The 15,617-nt window shown below is 49.5% G+C and overlaps 1 protein-coding gene across 4 annotated transcripts in view; it reads left to right on the plus strand.

The window, feature by feature from the left end:
• LOC119432577 (putative ferric-chelate reductase 1) overlaps positions 1 to 15,617 on the plus strand; it is a 365,279-nt gene that overhangs the window by 331,321 nt on the left and 18,341 nt on the right. For 3 of the 4 annotated variants that reach the window (XM_049659387.1, XM_049659389.1, XM_049659390.1), the window contains 2 exons: positions 3,584 to 3,742; positions 5,091 to 5,338. In XM_049659387.1, coding sequence (XP_049515344.1) covers positions 3,584 to 3,742; positions 5,091 to 5,338 — 407 coding nt within the window. Of the gene's footprint in view, positions 1 to 1,250; positions 1,338 to 2,035; positions 2,093 to 3,331; positions 3,432 to 3,583; positions 3,743 to 5,090; positions 5,339 to 15,617 lie in introns of all 4 variants that reach the window. The other variant, XM_049659388.1, reaches the window with a different exon arrangement.

Here is a 15,617-nt window from a genome sequence, read left to right on the forward strand (position 1 = left end):
CACGAAGCAAAACTATTTAACTTTTCCGAAAAACACTTCGCAATAGAAAAAAAAATTGTTCTCGTCCGGGGAAGCAAAACAAGTCTAGCATACAAATTTTCCCGTTCATGAAACTTCGCCCACCTCGCGGATTTCTGCAGAACATCGTTTGGTAACCTTGAGTCACGAGTTGCCGAATAATTCAGCCCCTCTTGGCAATGTGCTATCCTGCTAGTAAGCTCAGACTGCAGAACAACCGCCCAGGAAACGTGTTAGTCCATGATTGGATAACCGGATGAGGATGAATTTTTGATGTCACAGCCTCACAGGCGGGCTTTAAGCTAACAGAAAATATGGGCCGATCCCGAAGGCAATGCAGTCTGACACAGCGCCTCAAAGCGCCCGGGTCCCAAGAAAAGAATGCGAGAAACTAATACGTACGCATGTGCCAGACGTACAGTGGTGAGCACTGTTAGGGTGAACACCTCATTAGTATTCAAGTTGGTATAATTTCATCATACCGTCTACTTAAGGGGGGAAATGTTCCGAATACGACGCCTAATGATGATTCCGATAAAATAAATAATAGTTTTCTTTATTTTGTGCTAAACATCAATTGCTATAGGTTGGTGAATACTAATGAGGTGTTCACGCCAACAGTGCTCACCACTGTACGCCTCAAAGAGCGACTTTAGCACGAGAGAACAAATGTGTGCGATCGTGACCTAATCTTCAGAGCAATATACTTCTGTACTAAAGGAGAGAAGTTCAATCCAATCAGCGGTCACGCATTTTTGTAGCGTTATAGGCATTCCTCACCCACTTTCGAAATATTTAACAGAAACCTCGAGGTGTTTTGAGGGTCCCCGAGCACATCACAGTGTCCACGAAATCGCAAGTTTGTGAGAAATACGAAGTATATAAAGGTCACTTTCATAAATGAGAGTGCGCAAAGTCACTCGTGATGCACGCGCGAGCAGCTGTCGAGACATTACGATTTAAGTATGCTACTTAGACATTTAGGAGTGCTAAGCTCTCACATAGTATCTCTTCAACTGCGAAGTTGGTGTTTTCTTATAAGCGTGCCTAGACTTTCTCGGTAGCTTCGTCGTACTTACTGGCAGATAATGTTGCCCTTTCATAAGAATACCTAGCCCATGCGGCTTTCCGCATAATTAATTTGTCATAGTAATTGTATGTAATGTGTAATCTGTAGCGATACCATCAGACTTTGATTCCGTTGCTTTCTGCTACTTTTTCCTCGATTACAGCTTCACCGAGGCTTGATGGCGACCGCTGTAGTCACTATGCTGACAAGCGTGGCAGTCATATTCTACACGTCAGGTGGATGGAACTATGTAAGTGAGCTCTCATGTAATCCATGTTCCAGAAATTTGCAACTTTAGTTCCGAGATTTCAATTTACAAAGAAGCCGCGAGATGGTGGGCGGTCACAAAGGCTGATAAAGGGCTGACGGTAAGGAACAGGGCTCTTCTTCAGAAAATATTTCGTAATAAGGAGTTGCTCTTAAGAACAGACGCAGGCGTACTGCGATAGGGAGCACATCGCAGTTTACTGGCGAAGGCTGCCTTTGATAAAAGTTGTCAAAGCAGTGACAAACAAGTACCGTCTGAACGTTCGCGGGTTTTTTGTTGGGATTAATTTTTTTCCACTGAGTATTGGTTTTGTATGCGGAAAACGAACGCTCAACACCACCAAAGTTGGCGGCAAATATTTATTATTCAGAACGTTCAGTGATTGGTTGCCCTATTGAATTCAGAATGTTCGCTGGTCAGAAGAACCTCTCACAGTTTATTTTTGTCTTCAGTAATGAAAGCCAGGTTTTTTGACCGGGACAGATTTGACAGGGACAGAACGGGATTAGCGCACCCGTTATGCATATTGTCCTTTTCGCCTAAAAGTTGCGCCTCTTTGTCACTTCATGCGCGATTCTTGTTACCTGTGCGGTACGCACTGTTTACCCACATTACCAGTACAGAGGCAAAACGAGTCACTGAAAAGACTTTAAACATGTTTCGCACTCTCTGTCATTCAGAGCGGGAACCTGCATCCGATTCTGGGAGTAACAGCGGTGGTCCTGGGAGTCTGCCAGGTACGCAGACGAAGCACTCTTTTATGGAATTTTTCAAAACTTGCCAACCTTTTTTTATCTTTCGTATTACTAGTACCTGTCAATACTTTATTTACGAAGGATGAAAAATGTGAGCGAGCAGACTTGACTTTTAAGCACTTACTACTAATGATACATTCGACTGTTTTCTACCGCATTCCGAATGAGTTTGAAGCAATGCGGATGCCTGTGGACTTGGAAGCCAGAGAAAAAGCAAAAGCGCCCAAGCCGAACGTCCAAGCGGCTTCCACAGCAATCGGTGGAGTCACGCGATGGTAATGCTGTCGGATCTCGGTCGCGCTCCTATAGACGCTCAGAGCGCGAGAGAATTCGAAGACGTCCGAGCATTCCGAGGCAGAGGATGTGTTTCGAACGTTCTGTTTTGACCGGCCAAATGTAAACTGCGCAGCGACTCGAAAGCGACCTGGTCGAATGTATTACAAACAATACATTCTTCTTTTAACGCTTTGAATGGTTTTCGATGTTTGTGGCACAGGGGTAAACTCGGTGACAAACGAGGGATGAAACACAACACGAAGGCGCACTAAGATAGGTTAGGGCAGGTTTAGGCACATTGTGAGGCCCTTACTTGCTTTTTTTTTTGCCACCCCTTCCCACACAGCCACCGTGTAAAAATTATTTGTTTTTCTGAATGACTCAATTATTGTATAAAGAAAATGAAAAAAAAAAAGATCGCGGTTGTGTTGTCCCAATAGCCATATCGCGCCAGTTTCACACTAACATATTTAGAGGTTAGATGTTAGAGGTTATACTGGCGGCTGCAATGGTTCAGTAACAATGGAAACCACGAGTAGCGAAGGATTTTGTTACAGGCCGCGGTGGATTTCGAGATCTGCTGCTCAGAACGAGGTCGTAGGTACGATTCCTTGCCGCGCAGGCAGCATTCCGATGGGGGCGGAGTGCGAAAAAAAAATGCATCGTGCCCTTTCATTTTTGTCCAGACTTACTAAATTAACCCGTAGCTCTCCACTGTGTCGTCCCTCGTAGCCCGTGTCTCAATTTGGGCCTTAAAAACCATAATTTGGACTGCATTTCTTCATGACTCTTGACGCTTTCGTTTAGAAGCAGATTACGACTTACGGTGTTGTTAGTTGCGGTTCAGTGGTGTTCACGTGATGACATTGCGAAGGCTTGTTCAGCAAATGTGAGTGTCCACAGCCATCTTCTTAAAAATGTGACAACAAACTTATTTCTTTTCAGCCAATCATGGCACTCTTTCGCTGCCATCCCGAAGAAGAAAACCGGTACATCTTCAACTGGATGCACTGGGGAAATGGCAATATGGCACAACTGCTCGCAGGTATTCGTTGTCTCTTTTTTTTTTCAACTGCATTACAACCTGCTTGCTTGTTCTTTAAAACGTGCGGTATAAGGAATTCTAACAGAGAGACTCGTGTAACATTTCGTGCGCATAATGTTGTGTTCTTGTCTTTTTTCACCCCCGGTTCCTAGTGACAACCATCGTCTTCGCCACGGGCTTGAAGAAAGCGAACCTCGGTGACTCGAAGTGGTTCCTTCCCGTTCTGGCGCTGTTCGTCACCTTCTACGTCATCGTCCAATTGGTGTTTCAGATCCAGAAGTCGATGACGCAGTCGGTGGCCACGACAGCCCGTAAGTTATTGTTACTTGTTGGGCGATCATTCGACTCGCTCATTCTCGTACCCGCTCAACACAGATTGCTGCCAACTCATTTTAAGGCGTTAGCTGACTATGTTTGGCGGTGCCCTTGGCGTGCCCTTGGCGGTGACCTTGACGAAACTGCGTCGTGACAAAAGTGGCCGACGCCGCAAAAAATGCTCGGATTGACGTCACATTTCTCAGGATTGACGCCTCGTTTCACACTCCTTGTGTTACAAGAGTGAACACGAGTGAACATTGCTTCTACTCGCCTTTTCTACGTCGTCTCGTGCAGATCTCACATAACAGTTCGGTGTTGCAACCGCGCTTCTCTGTTTCACTATTATTGCGGGATCGTTCTCGCATTTATACGAAACACACCAGTGAGACACACCAGCACCACGTTGTTACTACGAAATGCTTACACATCTGTCAGAGAACTCCCACAAGGGATTCGACGCGGATTTTTTATCTTTTTTTGAACAGCTTGGCTAATGTTAGCAGGGACACCCTATATATCCGGAACATCATGATGACGGCGCACATTCACCTGGAGTGTCCGTATAAGTGATATTGAAATACTTGGCATCTTTCCTTCATACGAAGGTCCTATCAGAACAACTGATTTGTGTTTATTTCCTGGTTTTTATTCCGTTCAGCTGTAGCTTGGATCCGGATTCACAAATGCTTTCGTTCATAAAAACTGCACCATTGTAATACACTTTCATTTTACATGCACGTATCGCTCATAACAGGATTTCTTAGCCTGGCAGGGTCTTTTATCCTACAAATGATTAGTAGGAACATGTGGCTTCTTTCTCATTGGATTTTGTAATATTTGTATATTGCTGTTATTTTTAATGGATGACGACTCGATTTGTCTCTTTTTTTTTCCTGTGTTTTCTACTGACCTTTGACCTCAATCCGCTTTCGCTGCTACCCCCCCCTCCCCCTCACCCCATTCCCACTTCTCATCCCCTTTTCCCCAAATGTAAATAAGTTGTGGGGTTTTACGACTCTAATCCACGATCTGATTATGAGGCCCGCTGTAGTGGGGGACTCCGGAATAATTTGGACCACCTGGGGTTCTTTAACGTGTGCCTAAATCTAAGTACACGGGTGTTTTAGCATTTCGTCCCCAGCGAAATGCGACCGCCGTGGCCCCAAATGTAAATCCCTCGGCTCTTAACTATACAGAACAGTAATGACCATTGACCAGAACCCTTCACCAAAGGTTCCTGCAGCCATCCAAAATTACCCGGTGCGTATTTTTAACGCAGCACCGTGTAGCGTGAGAATGTGCTCGAGAAAACGGGCAACTTGATTCTCTCTTCTACACCAGCTCCACTGGCCGTCGGGGTAGACGTACCGATGAAGCCGGAGAACGTGGTTCCGGCGTCCGTTGGCGCGCCGTTGTCGCCCACGGGGGCGCCGAATCCACCCGCTGCTCCTGCGGCCCCTGCCGAGCCCGTACCGGGCAAACCGGAAGCCCTGGCACCTGGCGGTGCACCAGCCGAGCAGCCTGGTGCTCGGCCGCTCAGTGCGGCATCGTTAGGACTACCGCCTCCCGGGACGGCAGCCGCAGGCCAGGTACTACGCGGGCGTATCGCGCTGTGCACAGTCGCGGTGGACGCATATCGATGGAGTCAAAACGCAGATAGATAGATAGATAGATAGATAGATAGATAGATAGATAGATAGATAGATAGATAAATAAAACGAAATAAAAAACACGCCTGTGTTTTTACATATAGGTGCACGGTGTAAAGAAACCCGGGTAGTCAAAATTATTCCGGAGTTCTCAACTATGGCGTGCCTCATAATCACATCGTAGTTTTGGCAAGTAAGACTCTAGAGATAAAAAAAAGAAATCAGTGGCGATTTCGCGATAAATACGAGAGAAAAGCGTTCACGTTTCGTCGCGCCTTTTTGAGGTCCCGGATCAATGATATGTCAAACCACGTTTACCCCTTTACAAAGTGTAGTACAGGAGCTCACTCGGCACTGGTCCTGCTTCTTCGAGAAGCGAAATGCAACTATGTATTTTTGTATATATATATACCGGGTCTTTAACGTTATGAGAATGATGTCCTGTAACGTTTAGACAAAATGTAATTATTCAGCTGGAATACTCGAAGAGCCATACATTACTTAACACTAGAAATCAAAACTGATATTTGAATAAATGACAAAATTTCCGTCATTAACTTTTTAACTAGTTACTTAAGTACACGTATTGCAATACACATGTTCAAGCCAGTAATTTCACAAGGCATCCACTTGGAGCGAATTTTCAAACTAGCACCGGTCTTGATATAAGCGCAATCAAACTACCCTTATTACTACACTGCTGTTCCACTTACTTTTTTAACTCCTTTTTATGCAGTGAAGCTCAGAATTTACCGGAACACAAGTGCAGTTCGTCGCATCCTTTCGGAACGCTTATCTCGAAACAAGTGTCATCCTCCAAATTCGTTCCAACTGGGTGTTACTTGAAAAGTCAGCTGCCGCAATTCGTCAATTGTAATGCGTGGTGTAAAAAAAGTTGTCGCAGTTTCACCTGAAAGGCGAAGCATCAATTGCGATAGCAAATTTGTAGAGAGCTATACGGAGTAATGATAGTAGCTTTATCAGCTGTATAAACTTGGACATGCAGCAGCACCGGCAACACGCAGAACTGTTGTCAACGCCGTCGGCGTTTTGCCCGCGTTCGCACAAAATGCGTGCGGCGTTGGTGACTGTTGCCGGAGCCTCTGATATAAATAGGCACTTGGTGCCGCAGCTAAACGTCACCTCCCTTCCCTCCCCCTCCCCCCGACGGCCTTTCGCACGTCGGAAGAAGGCTAGTTTGCTCTACATACATGGCGATTGCAAAGGAGGAAAGAGACGCCTACTTCTGCAGCCCTTAAGGGAGCACGGCGCAGAACGCGCGTTTGTTCTCCGCCGTGGGTTCACTCCCCGTGAAAGCGCGCGTCCCTCGCTCCCTTTCACTCGCACATACAGCGTTCGGCGGCGCGCGGCGACGATTTCATCTCCATTGACGTCATACGGAACCTCACGGCGACGGCGACGGTGACGGCAACGGCGACGGCGACGGCAGAAATCTGCTTTGGAGTGTCCATATAATTGCTATCGCAATAATAAATTAGCTTAAAAGTTAATTACCACGGATGAGTGAATTAAATACTCATTTTCATTTTTTGTGCAAATAATCTGCGCCTCAGAGAGTGGTCTGCGCCTTAGATTCTCACGAAGCAGAATTATGCTACCTGTCACGGGTGGTCTTTAAACATTGTGTTAACAATAAAATGAAACAGCCCGTATAAATCCTCCTAAGACCTCATGCACAATATATTAGACGTTGCCTTCAACTTTCTTTTCGAAATTCACTCGGCAGTGAATACACAACATTCCGGGTGTAAAGTACGGTGCATGTGTAATTGTAAAGCAGTCGTTTACTCATGTTTTTGTCATCCATGTTCGAGAAATTTGACGCTAAATTGATCTAGACCTCTGTGTCGCCCCAGACGGCCGGAAGCAACCTTGAGGTGTGTTTCGAAATCACTGAGATTGCGTGAAAATACCGACGCGGTAGCAACATGGAATTGTAGTACATGTAGTTCCATTTTGATCTCCGCGTTTAAGCAATGAGATGCAGTTTTTACCACATGAAACATAAGGAGATGATGGAGATAATTTTTTTTTGCACGTACGTGGAGACGCAGCTTTTGGCATCTAACCGTGGCGTATAAATGTAAAAAATAGCTGTTCAAGTTCGTAACATAACAGCAGACAAAAAAAAAAAAAGAACGTGAAGAGCGATTGTATTCGATAGGTCTGTCTGGGTCTTAGCAGAAGATATATATATATATATTAGAGCATCTCGCCCTATTCTTCCATTTGGCGCGTTAAATTGGTGGAGCCTATGGAGTTTTACCAGCCAAAACCACGCTGTGATTATGATGCGCGCTGTAGTGGGGGACTCGTGAGTAATTTTGACCACTGGGGGTTTTTTAAGGTGCGCGCAATCTACGGTAGACGTGCGTTTGTGTATTTCGCCCCCTTCTAAATGAAGCCGCCACGGACAGTATTTTATTCTGCGCCCTCGGGCTTGGCAGGGCAGCGTCAACGTCACTCAGCCACCACAGTGGGTGAACACGTATCCGAAGTTGTGCAAGCTCTACGACACGCTTTTCGTACGTTTAAGGGACACAGTATTAGGGCGAAAGCATTATATGCTCCAATACGCGAAAATCCGGCTTTCAAGGCGGCGGCGTGACGAAAGGATGGTACCAAAAATGGCCGACGGCGCAAACATTAAACACGCGACAAGAAAAGCTCAAACTGACGTCACATTTCTCAGGGAAGTTCCTGTAAGCAAAGTAAATTAATGGCTTTGAAAAGAAAATTAGGTAAATTCCGATCTGGGTATGAATCGAACCCAGGGTTTGGGACGAACACGGTTCACAGATGCCACGGCAGCTCCGCGGGTCTGGTTGACTAAAGGTGCCCCTAGTGAGTGCGTCATTGCACCCGTCACGTCGCAGTCATGAGTGCATAAAATAAAAAGCAAAAATGTCCAATTGAACGACACTGAACGGTCCTTCGAGTTATGAACTCCTCCCGGGAAACCGTGCGTTCACTACCTTTATGTTTATGAGAATGCAACAGAACAAAAAAAAAAAAGAATCTCCAGACGAGCTGTCATGCACAAAAATGAAATGTGGTCTATTTATTGTTATGCAGTAGAAAATTCAGAGCCCTTCCACTACTGTGAAGATGGAAGCCAGAGAAGCGGCGACTATGTACAAGGGCGCTAAACCCAAACTTCACATACGAAGGCACACGCACGATTGTGGAAGAGATATTAAGTTTTATTGTATTGTAGAGTCCGGCTGCCCAATCGCGGCGCGCGTACTCGCGCGACACCACGCGTGGCCGCCGGGAGAGAAGCTAGGTCACGTTATACGAAAAACCCTGATTTAAGTGTGCGCCACAAGGTGACGCTACGCTTTGGAGCGATGCAACTTCCAGCCGGCACTGCAAGGGGGCGCAACAATCCGGAGCGATGTGCGCTAACGCACAAAGAACCTACACACAACATAGGAGAGACTATGACGTTTTTTGTTTTGTCTTTATTAAAGATGGATAAACCATTCGCAAAGCGGCTACTAGCGCTGACGCGCTCACGTGGCCGCCAGGGAGAGCTACGTCACGTAATTAAGACGCAAACATAAGGTTCTGCGAAAAGCCCGGAGTTGTGCACTAGTTTTTTACGATCCCGAAGTTTAAAAACGCCGCCATCCCGACGTTTTCATACGACGCCACAAGGTGGCGCGACGCGTCTGAAATTGTTGATATACTTCCGGTCTGTTGCCGGACATGCATTTCCTGGAACCTATCCTATAACAGCTTCATTGAAGAAAAAAAAACGATAAAGAAGAAAAAGCAAAAGTGGGGACATTTGGCCATGCCGACTGGGTCAAGTCAGGACACGGGACATTTACTAAACTTTTGGAACTGTCCCTCTAAATTCCTGATGGTTGGCAATCCTAGGTATCACAGGCGCACAGCAAGGATGGCAGTATAACATCAACACAGCTCCCACAAAGTTTCTTTATTGTGATAGCAATTGAAGGGACAGTCCAGGCGAAATTTCGCCGTCGTTGTCGCCGTGAGTTCTACATATACTTATGTATATTGTCAGTGGTTGACGCAGATGATGGAACGGTCGATGACCAAAAACAACTTGATTTATTAACGATGCATTCGGAGTACATGATCAACATCACGGCGGGCGCGTCTTCACGCCTCGGACGCTTGTCGTCACGTGATCTCCTTTCTCCGGCCTCGCCCGCCAGTCGCTCGAAGTATTTATCTCGCTTGCCGACAGGTGCCGCTAGTCCCTGGGTCTTCAATCTATTGCGTCCTCGCAATACTCTGTGACGTAGTCTTCCAGCCATCGCGGCGGTTTCTTTCGACGTGGTTGATCGTAGTTCTTTATGGCACTCGTACGTTGTGGGTCTGTGGCAACTCCATCTCTTTAAATTATGTGCCCAAGGAAGCTGATAGAGTCAGCAGCAAAAGTGCACTTCCTGAAGTCCACTCGTCGGTTAAGGTCTGTCAGAGTCTTCCGAACATTGTTCACTGTTCGGATGTGTTGCTCAGTGTCGTTGGTGAAGAGAATAAGAGAATAAACATCTTTAATGTATAAATGCAGCTTTGGAGAGGCGTCCTCATTCCAGGATGCCTTGAGCTCGGGCCGCGTCCTGGGCCCTCGCAATCAGCCGTTGCTGATCTTCGAGGTCGGAGCTGGCCAAGGCTCTCTCCCAAAGCTCGTTGGTGTGGTAGGGGTTCGGAGGATTGAGTGGTGCCTCTCTGCAGCCCCCTACTATGTGCCTGAGGGACCCGGGCTCTGCGCAGAAGCGGCATTGCGGAGAGAATTGTGTAGGGGCTATGAGGTGGTTTCTGGTTGGGTGGGGAAATGTGTTAACCTGTAGAGCTCGGAGGAATCGCTCCTGCTCTCTAGGTAGTGACTTGTGTGGGGGTGCATATGTTCTGCGGGTTAGCTTGTAGTGTTGTGTGATGTCTTGGTATGAGACTAGAGGGTGCATACGCTCCGGTTCAGATTCCTCGGCGTCGGCTCGGTGGGTCAAATCTCGAGCCACGTGGTTGGCGACCTCGTTGCCAGGAATGCCGTGATGAGCTGGCGCCCAGATGATTATGACTGATCTGGTTGGCGGCTTTTGATTAATTATCTTGAGCGTAGTGGCATGAATTCTTCCGCTAGCGAAGTTGCGGCACGCCTGTTGGGAGTCGGTAACTATGACTTCAACCTGTGTTTGGGCGAGCGCGAGGGCTATGGCCGCTTCCTCGGCTTGGAGGGGATTGTATCCGGTGAGCGAAATGCTGCTCCGATGTTTTTTGTTGACGATTACGGTGGCTGTTGTGGCTGCGCGTCTGGGGTAAGACCCCGCATCCGTGTAGGCTGTAGAGGGCAAAGTCCCGTATCGCTTGTGTATGGCCCGAGCCCGGGCCTCCCTTCGCTGTGCGTGGTGCACTGGGTGCATGTTGCGAGGTAGAGGAGGTACGGTGATGTTGCTCCGGATGGCATGGGGTAAGCTAACAGTCTGAGGCGGCGGATGGCTGAGAGGAGCAGATAGCCCCAGGCGTAAGAGGATGGACCTCCCCGCTTCCGTAACAGCCAAACCTTGTTCGCTGGCTGGATAAAATGTGCCTCGATCAGCTCCTCGGCCGTGTTGTGCACGCCTAGTCGTAGTAGGCGTTCTGTGACGTACTGATCGGCAGGCCCTCGCCTGCTTATATGCTTTCTGATCATTGTGTTGATTTTTGTGAATTCCGTTGCGTTCAGTAGTGCGTATGGAATAACGTAAGTTATTCGAGACACGACGAAGGCTTGGACAAGCCGAAGCGTGTCCGCCTCCCCCATGCCTCGTCTTGGTGTTATTCGCCGGTCATGTGGGTAACTTGGCTTTAGTATTGGTGAAGATGCATATATCGTCCATATACACAATGACGTGTCCGCTGTCGATGAGCGGTTGCGGGCCTTCATCCATGATGCTCTGCATGGTTGACGGTGCTGTGCACAAGCCGAAAATTATGCGTGTCGGCTCATAGTGTCCGTCTTCGGTCAGAAATGCTGCTTTCTCGGTGTTGCTTTCGCGTATTGGGACATTGAGAAACGCTTTCTTCACGTCAATTTTCGAGAAAAGTCGCGATCCTGACACTTTGCGGAGTAGTGTGTCGATTCTTGGCATTGGGTAAGCCCGTTTCACAGTTTTCGCATTTCAGAAAACGATAGTCGACGCACATTCTTTTCGGTGTCGATTCGCGGTGTGGCTGGTCCACAACAATCACAGGTGAGGCGTATGCTGACCTCGACTTGCGGATGATGCCCTTTTTGAGCAAGGCCTCGCCCTCTTCCCTTATGAACTTTCTGTTCATATCACTCGTCGTGTATGGTTGCATGCGAACTGATTTCTCGTCGTTGAGGTCAATCGTGTGCTCGCCATGCGTGCATAGACCTAGTTCGTTGCCGGGATTGGTAAAAACATGAATGTTTGCATTAAGCTCTGACCTCATCCTTTCTGTTTCATCCGTGGTGAAGTCTGCCGGTTGCACTTATGAGATAGCGCGTCGCACTTCCTCCGGTGAAGGAAGCTTGGGACTCCATTGCTTGTGGCAACTGTTCGCGGTGACAATTTCCGCACACTGTTGTAGCATCTTCCTCGTTTTGATTCTTGAGCAGCGGTTGTTGTGGGATGTCGTTTTTCTCGCGTTGCATTTCTGGCGCTTCTTGTGAACCGTTTTTCACTATCCATTCAAGCGTATGTGTTCTGTTGGTGTATCGCTCAATGTAATCAAATGTGATGCGCTGTCGCCAGTCAGTCCCTATGACGGCATCGTGAGGCAAGTGGTTGACCACTTTTACATCGATGGTTGCACTTGCGTTCTCGAATTCGATGTGCCCTTGTGTTGCTCCGACGGGAGCTGTTGAGTCTCCGAATGGTCACTTGAGTATGCACTCCGTGTCTGGCACAACATCGAAGTTATGCTGTTCTGCAAACGCTGACGATATCAGAGTCGCCGTTGATCCCGTGTGTCCCATAGTGCTAGCGTCTCTACGCCATTGATCTTCGTGGGTACGAGGATTACGCTATCATCCGAGCGCGCCGTCACGATTCGGTTGGTGCGCTGCTCTCGCGCTGCTCGCTCTTCCTTTCGTCGTGCGGCGGCTACCTTCTCTTCCTCGGTGTGTTTGTCGGGTCTCGGGCAATCCTTCGCGCGGTGGCCCCGCTGCAGGCAGCGATCGCGAATGTCCCCGGGAAGTCTAGTGGGCTTGCTTTCCTGGTGATCATCTCTCGCATCATTTTTTGGGGGACTCGTTCTGTGGGTATCTCTACGCGTATGGGCCGTCGCTTCTCGTCGAAGTCATGCGCCTGTCGAATTGTCGGGCGTAGTTGATGAATTCCGACCCGCTCCCTTTCCTCAGGTCGTGGAAAGCCGCGATCACGGGTCTTGCACCTTCCAATCGCACACCCTGAATTAACCATTCCACGATGTCGTCGTCACTTAGTGCGTACTTGCCGCGTTTTATGCGTTACAGTCGGCTCGGCAATACCTGTAGTCGGTGATGGTTTCGTCTTCCTTCTGTCGCCGTGCGTTTACGTTCTCCACCCATTCGCAAAACAGTGGTTGTTTGTCAAAATCCTTTCGTAGTGCCGCTACCCAAGTCGTCCAACTTTTGAGGCTTACGCCGTCTGTGCGATGCCAAGCTGCTGCCCGTCCACGAAGTCTGGATATTGCGGCGTTTAGCATAGCCATGTCCTTCCATGAACATCTCTCACGCATGCTCTCCACTGAAGTGATCCATTCGCCTACGCTCTCGTCTGTTCCGGAGAAGGTTGGCAGAGTTGCTGTGAGGTCGGGTATTGTAGTGATCTGGATTGCAGCATTTTCGTTAGCCTGTCGCGTAGCGTCGTTGCCGTTTACCGTGTTTACTGGGTTGTCTTGCCATTCCATTTGTCGTTCCAACAGTCGCGCCATCATTTGCATCGTCGTCGCGAGCATCCTGAGTTCCATTGTGCCGCTCGCGTTTGCAGTTCGTGTTGTCGTGGGTGTTTCGGGGAAAAGTCTGCTTCGTTGCGCGTCTCCGCGTGGCTCGTCACTCCCGTAGTCATCGTTGAGTGTTGAGTGCTTCACTTCGCCGTCTCGATCCGCCATGGTGGTTGTTCGGTTGCACGCTGTGCTTCGTTTCGGTAATGGGACGTCGTTCCCTGACACCGTGGAGGCCAGGGACGCTCCGATTTACTTTCGTCCCGCGTCGTTGACCTCGTTCAGCTTTGTCCTCACACCGTCGTTCCTTCAGCCGTGCTGCATGCTCGTCTGTGCCTGTGCCGCCATGTCACTTGCCATTTCAGTCGTTGTTCGCTCGCGTTGAATCTTGCATGTGTCGGGAACCGAGGGGTCGCAGCGGAGCGCCAGAACAAGAGGACCAGCTCAGCAGGCTTTCAGAACGGACTAGCGCGTGCCGTGCTTGCGCCGCTGGCACGCGCCGCCCAACTTTATTTTTCTCGTCAGTCGCAGCCGGCCCCAAGGCGCCGGCCGAGAGCGCTCACCTTAGCGTCCCCGTTTAGCAACGTCGGTGGGTGCTACAGGGCCCCCCGCCCAGACGGAACGGCGAAAGGTACCCGTCGACGAGGCAGAGATGATGCTGTCTTGGTGTCAAGCAGATCTACGGGTGCGCCAGCGACATCCGCGGGGAGCTCCTTGGGAGGCGTCTCGACGTAGGCCGGTTTGAGGCGGTCCAGCGAAACGACTTCTTCGCGGCCATTCAATAGGATGGTGGCGGACTTATGCGTTTTTGTGGAGGACACGGTACGGTCCGTCGTAGGAGGGTTTAAGAAGCGCCTTTATAGCGTCTCGTCGGAGGAACACGTTGGACGAGGACTCAAGGTCCGGGTGCACAAAGATGCTGTGGTCCGATGGTCGAGGTGGTACGGGGCTCATTTGCTGAGTGCAGTCCTGTATAGGCTTTGGAGGTACTGTAGCGGCTGGTGCGAGGGGGCCGAAGAAACGAACAAGTCTCCAGGAAGCCGCAGGGGTGCGCCGTAGACGAGTTCGGCTGCTGAACAGCCAAGGTCGCGATGAAGGACGGCACGTAGGTCGAGAAGCACCATAGGAAGGTGGTCGACCCAGTGCTCTCGATCCAGGCGCGCAGTGAGTGCTGCCTTGAGCTGGCGATGGAGCCGCTCAACCATGCCGTTGGTAGAGGGATGATATGCAGTGGTACGGCAGTGCTTAGTGCCAAGCAGGCGGTTGAGCGAAGTGAAGAGTGTGCAGTCAAATTGCCGGCCGCGATCAGTTGTCACAATGCTGGGGCAGCCGAAGCGAGAAACCCATGCTGAAACGAAGGCTTTGGCGACCGTTTCCGCAGTGATGTCCGGAATGGGCACGGCTTCGGGCCAACGGGTGAAGCGGTAGATCATTGTGAGAATGTTGCGACAGTCATGAGAGTGAGGAAGTGGTCCAACCAAATCAAGATGGACGTGGTCAAAACGGCAGCCAGGGGGCAAGAACGACTGTGTGGGAGTCTTCGTGTGGCGGGTCACTTTGGTGGTCTGGCATGCGAAGCACGAGCGGGCTCACTGGCGAACATCGGTGTTAATGCTTTGCCAGACATACCGCTGTGTAACGAGGCACTGCGTGGCTCGGATGCTGGGATGGCAGTTGTCACTGAAGTGATTGGAACACCGCACGACGGAAGGCAGCCGGAATGAAGGGGCGAGGTGTAGCCGCTGACATGTCGCACCAGAGGGAGCCAGGCACAAACGGGTGAGGAACGAGTTGTAGACGGAGGGAACAGGGATGGTCACGCAGCGCTTGCAGCTCGGGGTCTTCCATCTGCGCACGAGCTATACCTTCCCAATCCACAGTCGATGTAGAAGTGCCGAGGGAGGTGATGCGTGAAAGTGCGTCAGCTGCCTCGTTGTCGGTGCTTTTGATGTGCCGGATATCCGTTGTGAACTCCGATATATAGGCCAGTTGACGAACTTCACGTGCGACGTACTTGGAACAGTTTGTACGGAGACATACACCAGAGGCTTATTATCCGTTAGAGTATTAAATGGCTGGCCCTCCAAGAAGTGCCGAAAGTGCTGGATGGTGGAGTAGATGGCGAGCAGCTCGCGGCCAAAAACGCTTTAGCGAGTCTCAGTAGGTTGGAGCTTCCGAGAGAAGAAACCCAGTGGGCGCCACTCGGAGTTGATTTTCAGTTGCAGAACAGCGCCGATGGCCACACTGGAAGCATCCACCATGAGGCGGGTTGGCACGTTAGTTCTCGGGCGGA

Source organism: Dermacentor silvarum, chromosome 11 (assembly GCF_013339745.2).
Source record: "Dermacentor silvarum isolate Dsil-2018 chromosome 11, BIME_Dsil_1.4, whole genome shotgun sequence".
Lineage (NCBI taxonomy): Eukaryota > Metazoa > Arthropoda > Arachnida > Ixodida > Ixodidae > Dermacentor > Dermacentor silvarum.